This window comes from Cynoglossus semilaevis, chromosome 16, assembly GCF_000523025.1.
Source record: "Cynoglossus semilaevis isolate Cse_v1.0 chromosome 16, Cse_v1.0, whole genome shotgun sequence".
Taxonomy (NCBI): Eukaryota; Metazoa; Chordata; class Actinopteri; order Pleuronectiformes; family Cynoglossidae; genus Cynoglossus; species Cynoglossus semilaevis.
The window spans coordinates 3,374,245-3,385,745 of record NC_024322.1 but is presented as its reverse complement, the minus strand read 5'-3'; the positions used below and the strand labels follow the sequence as shown (position 1 = coordinate 3,385,745).

The 11,501-nt window shown below is 40.2% G+C and overlaps 1 protein-coding gene, 1 long non-coding RNA gene and 1 other non-coding gene across 5 annotated transcripts in view; all 3 read right to left on the bottom strand.

The window, feature by feature from the left end:
• LOC112488341 (uncharacterized) overlaps window positions 1-1,758 on the bottom strand; it is a 30,765-nt gene extending 29,007 nt beyond the window's left edge. For 2 of the 3 annotated variants that reach the window (XR_003052310.1, XR_003052311.1), the window contains exons 1-3: window positions 1,193-1,758; window positions 913-984; window positions 761-828 (exon numbers count right to left, since the gene is read on the bottom strand). This is a non-coding gene — a long non-coding RNA (uncharacterized LOC112488341). Of the gene's footprint in view, window positions 1-38; window positions 428-567; window positions 630-760; window positions 829-912; window positions 985-1,192 lie in introns of those variants that run through there. The other variant, XR_003052312.1, reaches the window with a different exon arrangement.
• Window positions 1,702-1,773, bottom strand: trnae-uuc (transfer RNA glutamic acid (anticodon UUC)). Its single transcript has one exon. It is a non-coding gene; the product is annotated as a tRNA-Glu (tRNA).
• Window positions 1,774-3,100: 1,327 nt separating this feature from the next.
• Window positions 3,101-11,501, bottom strand: part of nck2a (NCK adaptor protein 2a) — a 30,255-nt gene continuing 21,854 nt past the window's right edge. The window contains exons 3-4 of the mRNA XM_008328086.3: window positions 7,394-8,172; window positions 3,101-6,732 (exon numbers count right to left, since the gene is read on the bottom strand). Coding sequence (XP_008326308.1) covers window positions 6,538-6,732; window positions 7,394-8,172 — 974 coding nt within the window. The 3' untranslated portion in view covers window positions 3,101-6,537. The remainder of the gene's footprint in view (window positions 6,733-7,393; window positions 8,173-11,501) is intronic.

Sequence of the window (11,501 nt, the reverse complement as noted above, 5' to 3'; positions counted from 1 at the left end):
TACTAAACAAACAAAAAAAAAAGTGAATGTTAGCGGTAGAGGGCGCACTGATATTGGAAATAACAGAAATAGGAATGCTGTACGGTCCTCATTTATGGTTGCATATCCCGCGCGTGAGATACGAGGGGCTTTGGGCTTCCAGCGGGTGTTAAAAAAAAAATAAAAAAAAAAGCTGGGCACGGTGGCTACATGTGATTGAAATGGTGGGTTTTTGAAAACAATTGTCAGGTGTATTTTGTTTGAAATTGTGTTTAGCTCTAGCATGTTACAAAACGCTTCAATTAACCACTACAATCTACTTCAGCAAACCACTCATTTGCTTTGTGCCACTACTTAGTAATTTAAAGAATTTCATATTCAAGTAACATAAAAATACTTTATTTGGACAAAATCAAAACCAACACTCTCTCTTCCTCCTCTATCACTTCTGCAAAGACAAATAAAGTAAATGCAATAACACTACTACTTGTTCTGGTTGTAGTCAATCTTGTCTGTACTAGATTTGTCCAGTTGGTGTCACTCTTTAGTCAATACCCGTGAAAGGCTTAAATCCATTTCTTTTCATACCTTTAATAGTGACGTTGAACCGGCTCCACACTCAAAGACCACTGCGCTGGTATATCGCTTTACTTTGGCCATGATTTAAACACAAGACGCACACTTCAAAATAAATAAATAAAAAGCTTGTCCACAGAGAAGTTAAAGTTGAAAAAACAACAACAACAACAAAACTAAATCGCACTCAGTAAAACAGACTTACCGTCCGGTTTAAAGATGGCTTCGTGGGTAATTCAGTGCATGGTATTTGCTCTTTCCAGCCCCGATGTCCTGTAAACATTTAACAACACTCTGTAAACGCTGTCCAAAAGTTTTATTTTCGGTGACAAAAAAAGTGACACGTTTTTGTCTTACTTGAACAGCTAAGGAACGGGCGTGGTGGAGTCCACCGGCCCAGTTCATGGCGACATGGGTCTGCTGCTACACCTGAACGGACAATAACAAGCTGACTGAAGCGATAACTGCGGTCAGAATTAGTTTGAATGTGCTAACCGTGTGGCTCAAACAAGCTACTGTTTAGTATGCTAACCGGCTGCCCCACTCCGCGATTTAAAACAAACCGACCGCACGCTCGGCGGAATACTGGTCCTTCACAACCGCCAAAATGAAGAGAAACAGAGATAAAAATACGTACCGTCGCCATAACAGAAAAACTCTTCTCTCTGTGCTTTCACGCACGCCATTTTGCAACAGTAACAGGTTTTCCGGTTTTAAAGGGCACGGATGCGCCTCGTTATCCAATCACAAGCATCCTGCATGACACCAAGTGCAGGCTCATTAGTTTGTAAATGATTAGGTACACGCGATCACTGCACGCTATTGTCAACATAATATTATTACGGATCTACACAGTCGGTAATTTTCTCCCAGCACTGATGCCTTTCCAGGTTGGCAGCGACAGTGTTGCTTTTGGTGATGGTCTTTTTATTTTCCTGTAATATGTTCACTGGGATCGCTCCATTTTGCGAGAAAGTTGAATAACGTCATGTCAAACCGGACTTGACAAAGCAAGATGACAATTGGGGCTTTAGGTTTTGTTGAGGCAGACCACAAATACAAAGCCTAGCTGTGTGCAGTCATCTTTGTTCGTGTATGCCAGAATCTAGCTGTATCGGTTTGGTCTGATTCATTGAAAAAACTGTGTTCCCATACCGGGAGTCGAACCCGGGCCGCCTGGGTGAAAACCAGGAATCCTAACCGCTAGACCATATGGGACTGAAAACTGTACCAACATTGCCAATTAATGTTGAAGAGTCAGCTGATGGAGAACATGATACAAACAAGCACTTGAAAAGAGGTTTTCTAAAGAGTTTGTACAAATGTGAGAATATTTTGTATAGAATTTTGTATAGTATGTATAGAAAGTTTTGATACATTTTTTTTGAAGGTTGATTAACTAATTATTTGAAAACTAATCTTAAGTTTGCCTGGAACCTGTACAGTAATTGTCCTTTAGGTGACGTGGTCTGGTTAAAAGGGCAGGGTAGTTAAAATAAATCAAAACGTAGAAAAAGATAGTATGATGGAATTCAACGTTTATTTTGTACTTTTTATGTTGTTTTCTGTCATTTAACAGCTACAAATGCAGTACAAGAGCAGGAGGATGACACGTTAGAAAAGTTGGTCTGAAACGGCAATTCCCTTGTTATTATCATTTATTTTTTACAATTAACGAATAAACATTTTCCCTTAACAAATGAATTTATTTAAGCTGTGCATATTAGTTTATATATTATCTTGTATTTTTTATATATATTTATTTTCGGAGAGACGACGCCAATAAACTGAGTCCTGGTGAGAAGCTCAAGGCTTTACAACCATTAACTCTGAAGGGACGTTGGACCAGAATGGCTATTATTCGGTGGCACTATTTCTCGTGTCCAACAGTGCCGCTTAGCGGCTAAAAGAAGTATGACAACATGTGCTTTAATCTCGTTTCCTTCTTTAAGAGTTTAGCATCAAATTCTGCAGATTGTCGTTTTTCATCAGATAAAGAATGTTTCTAATCCGATGATTGATTTTTTCATTTTAATTATCCTTATTAATGCACACGTTACATTTAAAATTACATTTATTAAACCGGTTAAACTCAACTTGTTGCATTATCGGTAGCCAAACAAACATCATAATCTTAAAATATATCATCATAGTCTCGCACCCTATCGGAGTTCAATTTGAGTGCTCGAGTATTAAGAAAAATACTTTAAAATCTTGACTTGCTTTCTCTGCAGCAATTCTTCAGCAGCCCGTATGTACCGTAGGCACTCACCATCACCATCATGGTAAAGGCCGTTGTAGGACCAATGTCGCCGTCGTGTGGAGAAAGACGATACTGCTGCTTTTTCTTTCAATCGATTACAATAGACGTATTTAGTAAGATTAACCCAGTGGCCTGGGTCAATTAGAATTTCACACGTGACAAACTCATTGACAGCACTGTTCTAGAATGATCCCTCTAGAATAATCTTTTTCAAACCACAACCTTCAGTGATATGTATGGATACTTAAAAAAATGCCAATAGAATCATACCATTGAACTCACTATATTTAGTATTCTTCCAAAGTTTTTATTGAACAAAAGTATTGCAATTCTCATCATGTTGTCGGTGATACAGTACCTTAGTTGGATCTGAACGATTCATATATGCACCTTATCTTACTTTGAATATATACATACAGTGGAGACAAGAATTAAATAATGATGCTCAGTAACATTCAGATATATCATATAAGAGCTGAGGACGCCATGATCAACATGTACATTCTAACAAATGCACAGATTTAAAAAAAAAACAATAGGAAAATGTTTGGTTTGGGCCTTAGAAATATTTTCAATGACAACCAGGTGACTGTATATTTGGTTTCTCTACAGCAGTGATTCCCAAACCCTGAATTTAAATAACAAGTCTAGCTGACAGAAATGTTACTGATTTGACATTAAATACAAAAACCCAGTACAGACTTTAAGGGTTTTTCTGTTCCAACCCAGGTAGATAATCATGCCCTTTATATTTGTTTGAACAAAGTGCCAGTGGACAAGATGATCATCTGAAGAACCCAACCTCCATGACCTCAGTCATGTGTTTTGTTTGTTGGCTCATTTCTCTGTATCTTAGACTTAAAAAAAATGCTTTTACCGATCGCTTAGGAGGGAAACCACAGCAAAGTTTGTATGAAATTAGATTTGAAAATCTTTGGGAAACAGTGAATAGATTAAGAAAAGGACAGTTTTTTAGCTCTCTTGCCTCTCAAACATTTTGGAGGCATTTGGATTCAACAGTTTATCTGTATTGATATATATGTACTGTATATATATCAAGACAGCGTTTAGCGTTTATGGATACAAACAAAAATGTTTTTGACAGTATTATCATAAGTCACAATTCATTTTCTTATCAGAATATACTTAAATTGTGATAGTACTTTATTTTTATTTTCACCAAAAAAGCGACAACAAAATTACGAGTCTTTTCTTTTAATTTTGCCATCCCATAGCTACGGCCACCTCTGACATTCAGTCTATGGTCAAGTGTGGACGTCTGGAAGGCGACTCTTTGGGAGAAGATGCTCAGCAAACATTTGCATCTGTCATTATAATTTCAAATCAACGAAAGTGGAGTTGTTCAACGCCCTCTTCACAGTTAAGTCTACTTCATGGGCCTTAAATCAATGACTAACTAATATGTTTAATACAGTTGTCTGTGCTACTGACTTTTCTTCTTGCAGAAGTCTCTGTTCTGAACTGATATAACCATATTTATGACAAATAATACAAATGGATACAAGTCATTTATTCTAACAGCAGAGTCGCAGACAGGAGCTAAAGTATCAATATCAGGTGAATTAGCTCGTGTGGTAGAAGAGAGATGTCTGTTTTCTTATAAACGTTCATCAGTCGGTGTCCTCGTAGAACTGCAGACACATACTGGAGGACAGGTTTCAGCGTGACACAATGTGAAAATGAAGCATGAGCACAGAGCTATGAATGAATGAATAAATGAATGAATGAATGAATGAATACCAGAGTATGAAGGAGTGAAGTGCAGACCTGGAGCACGTAGATCAGGTACACAGTGGCACATTTGGTTACATTGATTAACATTCAGACTCTACAGGAAATCAAGAGTTCCCCCCTATTGCATTAATGCTCCATCTGTTTATGTTAGTGTCACATGGAGTAGTTTTCATAAACGTGACTACTGAATACATGTGTGTGTGTGTGTGGAGGTGCAGTCAAGGAGTGACATAAAGCCAGGGATCATATTAAACAAAAAGATGTAGCTACCAGGTTACAAGTAGTCACTAAAAGATGAAGCTGTGGTGGGTAATGTGTTTGTCTTGCGCAGGCAGAAAGGCATTAATAGACAGTTAATAACACTATGATGACATTTTGAACCTGTATTTTATTCCCTTTTTTGTTGTGGTTACTGTTCCGTCTTCACAGAAGGACTGTTTGGGTTGCTTGTGAACAGTGAAGAAAACATACTTCTGCTTCGGTGTCTACTCAAGAATTTAGTAACACGTACAGGCACAAAGGCAGTAAGTCATAGTACAGAAAGTACACCCATATTAGAAACTGAAACGTAGGTAACTGGTTTTTGGCATTTCCTTTAGTGTCTGACAATGCAGTACACTGGGATTAGTAGCATGTGCAGGCACAGAGGCATTAATAGCACACTACAAATGTGATTAAAGGGGCCTTTTTCCATTCTGTTCAAGTTTTGATTCCAGTAAATGCACATTTTTAGGTTCATTGACTTCATACTAATCTGCCAACAGTGATTGTTTCTCTCGTTCGCTGTTAGCAAAAATCTACATTTATTGTTCAAGGGTAATTTTATTAAAGTATCATTACTTGTTTGTAGAAATGTATTCCCTTCTTTGAACTGACGTACAAACCCTGAATAATAGTGACCGGCCTTCTGAGGTCACACGTGCTACATTGGTTAACAGCTATGTGTGGCTTTGATTTTTTAATGCCATTAAATAATTTCCCATGGATTTTTTTTTTTAATTCCATTTACCAGTCTCAGAACTTCTCTAATCAAACACGATGTTTTATTCTGTAAAATATCTCATTAGGCAGGACATGAAGAATACATCACAGTGGGAAACATTACATTTTGATTAAACCTTATGGGTTTCATGCAGTAGCCTGACACCAGGCTCTTGTTGTTGTCTCCCAAATAGGTTTGTGTATTAACTTCATGTAAAGGGGACATAATGTAAAGAGATTATACTCTACCGATGATGACCTGATACTATAAATTAACAAACCTTTGTTGTGACAGTTCAGGTTTCCTCCATAGCTTTACTTTAGCAAACAGACAGCTACATCCTTTTATTATTTACAATCTACAGTATGTTATTAATGGTTCTTTCTGTGGTGATGGAGACAAGTAGAACATTGAAAGAGCAACATGTAAGACATAAATTTGAACAGGGAGAGACATCGTGTAAAGGAATGATGAATGTGAGGAAGAATAAAAAGGCAAGAGAGTGATTCTGGTCACTTTGTGAAGTCGGTGAGATGGATTTAAATTAGGTTAGAAAAAAAACAAAACAAGAACAAAACATGATCAGTCACATGACAGGACAACATTAGATTATAGGGTCTCTCAGAGGCTGGATCTGCATGGAAGTACACGAAGGGTTGGTGTATGTATGACATCAGAGGGAGAGCTTAACCCTCCATAAAGGCCTGTGGTGTCTGTCAACACATCCAGGATAGAAAGAGAGGCTGCACCTGAAGGAGACAGCAGAGCCAGAACCTCTTAATCTGGTCACAGAAAAATACACAGACCCAGGATCTAGATGTGGACACGCCACAGCCAGAGGGTTCAGAGCTAAGGCTTGAGTTAAGACAGTCAGGAGGTGGCGATAGTTTTAAAGTGTGCATGACAGAGTGTGTTTCTTTGTGTGTGTGTGTGTTTGTAGGTGGGGAGGAGGGGTCCAGTGTAAGTGTGAGGGACATGTGAATCACAGCAGCGCTTTGACCAGGTACAGCTTCTCCCCGTGCTCGCTGGTAAAGATGGGGGCCTTCTTGTAGTGCTCCACCAGCTCGTCCATGGAGTTGAACCTGCGCTGGCCGATACAGTACACGCCGTCTGACTGACGCACCTTAAAGTGCTTGTTCTTCCCCGTGGCCTTCAGCGACACGGAGAAATCACTGGGCTGCAGGAATAAACAGAGAAACAGAGGAGAGGTGTCTGTACAGTTAGTGAGAGAAAGACACAGTTCATGTCGTGCAAGTCATAGGTAAATGCATTCAACCAGCAGGTGGCAGTATAGTCTTACATTTTCAGTTTTGGCTCACGTTTATCGAACAGCTGCATTGTCTTTCAGTGAGTGTTTTTGTTTCTGTTTTCGACAGTTTTTCTATAATTTCATATCAACTGATTGCTCTTTTTATTTATAATTTTTTTTAATAAATAGGTTAAAACATTAAACTAACATTTTCTGTCTCCTTGTGTGTCAACCATGACCTCTTCTATCTGTCCATCCATCCTTTGATATTTTTTCTTTTTATTCTTTTTCTATCTACCTGTTCTACTATTCCTTTACAATTGATTCTAAGTCTGTTATTTATTTCATTTACTTCATATCCAGGGGTTGATACAGATGATTATCTGCTTTTATCTCACTCCTATGTTACCATTAGTCACCTCTCCCTCTCCACCATCACCTTATCTGGGTTCCTCTTCTTGTCTACGCCTCAACTACTTTGAGCAATGTTTGTTGCTTTGTTTTTATCTGCTACAACATTCATAATAAAACACAACGGAGACCATCTAACAGCTGATGTCTCTGCTATGATGTCACCCGACAGACTCACTGATGACTCGCTGTCTCGTATGAGGAAGTCACCCTCCTCCCCTCGTTCATTGAGAATACACTCCGCTTGGTGCCTGGTGATGTTGCCGTAGTACCAGTCCCGTCCAGAGAACTTCCCTGAACGGGCGGGTAATACGGTTTGGTACTGCGGGGAACCCGATGTGGACGAAGGCATGGCGGGCCTCTCCTCCAGCACCATCACATAGTTCTTAGGTACCAGGCCTACGATGCCGCGAGAGTTCTTACATCTCCACCACTCTGGGTCATTCTCGGGCTTCTCCACCACCTCCATGATCTCCCCCTTCTCAAAGTTCAGCTCCTCCTCTGTTACAGAGCTGAAGGGATAGAGTGTCTGAACTACGTGAAGAGCTCCGGCGCGGCCACCTGCACGTCCGTTGGCCAACAAAGTTCCCTGGGAGCCTGCGTGGAAACCCCTTGGGGAATCTCCCTCTCCCCTATCATCCATTCCGACCAGCTCCTCGTGCACATAGTTAGAGGGGAACCAGCCCACCTGCCCCGCTTGGCTGCCCCTCCACCAACCGTCGCTGCACTTCTCCATCACGATCACCCTGGAGCCCTTGACCAGCGTCAGTTCATCCTCCCTCTCTGCCATGTAGGCAAACTTGACCACAGCCGGGATGTTGAGGTCATAGATTCTCTCTGCAGCTCCAACTCCCCCACCTCCACCACCGCCGCTGCCATTGGTGGGGCACTCTGTGTCCGAGCTCGGTGTGGGAGAAGCATCACGTGCGCTTGTCTTCCTCTTGGTTTTTCCCAAACCTGTGGTATGAACCAAGAAACAGACAGAGACAGATTAGAGCAGGCTTCACAGCAGCGTCACACAACTGCACCACATTATCACCTCACCTCTGTTGTCTGCAAAAATTCGGGCAAATGAAAAGCATAGATTTAAGGTCGAGTACTAACTCTAATATTCAATATACAATTATTTCTGGATAATATCTGGATAAGGTTATGTCAGAAATTATATGAATTTTTCACTTTTTACCTCCATCTGCCCAAAGGATGTTTCATTTTGCCCAAATAATATCTCTATATATCTATCTATTTTCCAATAACAAAAATAAAGCACCATTCCTGTGATTCAAAAACATGAGATGCTCTAGTTGACTGCACTTTGCTGTGAAAAAAACAAAAACTTCAGGATCAGGATGTTTAGCGAGCTGTAAGTAAAAACAGGAAACACATTTTTTTTGGCTTTAACCTTGCAGACCAGCTGCCTCCATGTTACCCTCTATATTACCCCTTCTACTGTTTCACCCACTATCATCATGTACTCCATTTGGTTCATTGATTTCATTAGGCTCCTCCTTATTTCTATACACTTCGCAGCATCATCTCCATCATCTCCATCATCCTGTGTCTAAAATATCAATTATTTTTCTCCTTAACCATCTCAACATTTTCTGTTATTTTCTCTCAAAGCTACAAACCTCAACCCAAAATAATCTCATTGATAAGATAAATTCAGAATATTGAAAATAACTGTTTACTCAATGAGCGTGGTAGGGTGCAAGAGAAGCTGTTAAAATGCTGGCAATGAAGTTGCCTCTGCAACAGAAGGAATATTCAGGGGATAAGAAGCCGGCGCTCCACAGATGGAGAAGGCAGATCAGGTCGGCAGGATGCTAATTGGTGCTCACGAGCCCCTGAGTCAGCACAGAAAACTAGTTTAGAGCAAAAGAATACAGAAACCTCAGGGGCTGAGGACAGATCAATAATTGTAATAATAGAATTAAGTCAGGTACACACACCCACTCACCCCGTGAGCAACCAAATCCTTTCACTCAAACCTGGTGAAATCTAGGGCTCATTATCCACTTGGTATTCCATCCACACCACCTGCGCAGCGTACACGCGTCTATACTCATCAAACAGCTGAAAATAGGTGGTGCAGACAGGGGAATGAAAAGTGGAGCAGGCACCTTGGGCCTGGTAATGACAGCCATATCTGGAATCAAAGTCAGCTCCATTTACTTTTAAACGTGTACTTTCAAAGTAAGAGTCTTTAAGCATGTGTTTTCACACAGTTCTGTAACTTTCTCAAGTGTCTTCTCTCATGTAAAATAATAGCAAACTTACCATGTGGCTGACAATATTTCATGTGCTTTACTTGACAGCCGGGGCAGGTGTTGGCACATGCTCATGTGCTCTAATAATGGGTGAGGTGCATTTCCTGACAGCTAATGACCTGCTTTGAGCCAAGGAAGCTGCTAAAAATGTCACAGAAATGTCATGGCTGGTTATTACATCTGCATTGTTTGGGGAGAATTTTTAGGGTTCACGCAGAGTAGCATGAAACTTGTTGGCAGAGAGGAAGGAGGAGGGGGAGCGGTGAGGGGTCCCCGGGCGCTTGTTTCTCACACAAACAGTAAACGGAGCAACATCAGAGGCCACAGCTGACAAAAAAATGAAAAAAGACAGGGGACGAGGCGAGCATAATAAACAGATCATGTTTATGGATAGAGCCCTGCATCTCACATATCAGATCGCACTGTGTGACAGGCTTCTGCATCTCTTCCCAACTCCTAAGTTTCATTCAGGTGGTCTCTAAGGAAATATAAAACTGAATGTCATCAAAACAGAGGGGAAAACCTAACATTTCTCACCTCAAACAATCTAAAAAAACAAACCCCACTAAATCTGGACAAAACTTTATGATCAAATTTTAACGTATAATTCTGGCCTTTGGGTTGTGAATGCATCACTATTCATTAGCCATGTATTGTAAATACCAGACATTTTTATTATGAATGATTATATATTTTTTAACCACTGCTCTACTTTGCCCTGTAAAAGAAAACATTTAACAGTAGAAAAAATTGGTCTGTGGTAAAAACAGTTTTGTTTTTTTGGAAGAACTACTTATTGTGGTCACTTCTTTCTAACTGAAATGACAAATTGTATTGAAGCACCTCAATCTCAAAAGTTGAATTTTTGGGGAATAAAACCAACTAAGTGAACTCTCCAACAAACTATGAGTTCTTGCTTTGGACCAACAGTGCCCGAGGCACTGCATTCAACCAACATAATTTCAAAAATAGACCTCAAATAATAATGTTTTTGAGTGCCCTGCCTTGAAGGTGTCTGTCCAGAAAAAAATCTGGCCCTACAACAAATATAGTTGGTGACCTCTGGGTATGAACCCAGCAATTCAATTCAGTCGAGCGTACCAGAACACACCTTCACTTACAGTTACACCACAACCACATAAGACACTTCATCCTTTTCAACCCTCACTCATTTCCACTTCAAAAGCCTGTCCTGCTGTTACAGAAGAGTTGGGAAAAAGTCTGTTCGCCCACACGTTCACTCCCAAACTGCATCTACCTGTTTAATCTACACTTAAAAGCCCACAGAATTCAGAGGCCAGTGATTTGAAGCTCTGACGGCTGCATGCTGCAGTGAAGTTGGATTTACTCTCTGATTAGCCGAGTAAGCCAGTGCAGGAAGTGACTTTATAAAATGACTCCCTGCTATAAAAACACCCACATGACAAAGATTGTAAAGTGTGGGTTAATGATAAAAAAGCATAACCTGGGCCTTGAATGATGCATTAGCATTGTGTCAGCCAGTAAGGAGTAGAAAGAGGAGCAGATGAGCTGTAACATAACCCTTTAAATAACCCCAATTAACTCTCCTCACAGTAATGCGCTGTTCTTACTATCCCCTCAGTGCATGCCACAGAGACTTAAAAGCATTTGTGTGTAAAACCAGTGTGGATTGTTCCCCTAAATGGCTGGATGGGTGGCTGAATCAGAATGAAAAGAACCTGACAATAAGAATTTAAAAGGTTTGCTCTGGTATTTTGCAGATAAATAAAGATGAGGCTTTGTTTGACGTCTGCAGCCTGGGAATGTGCTAATACTTTGCAGGGCTTGTAAATTTACAATCGTTTCAATCTTTGACCACACTTACAGCACACGTCATCCAAATAAACGAGTGGCAGAGTGATAACAAGTGTTAAAACTAGTAAACAAGCTACTTTGGGTTCTTCAGATTTACTCCAGAACTGCAACTCTGACATGTGTTACCAGAGCTACAGACCTAAGAGCTTGTCTTTCAAAGTCTTATTTTTTTCAATTGGT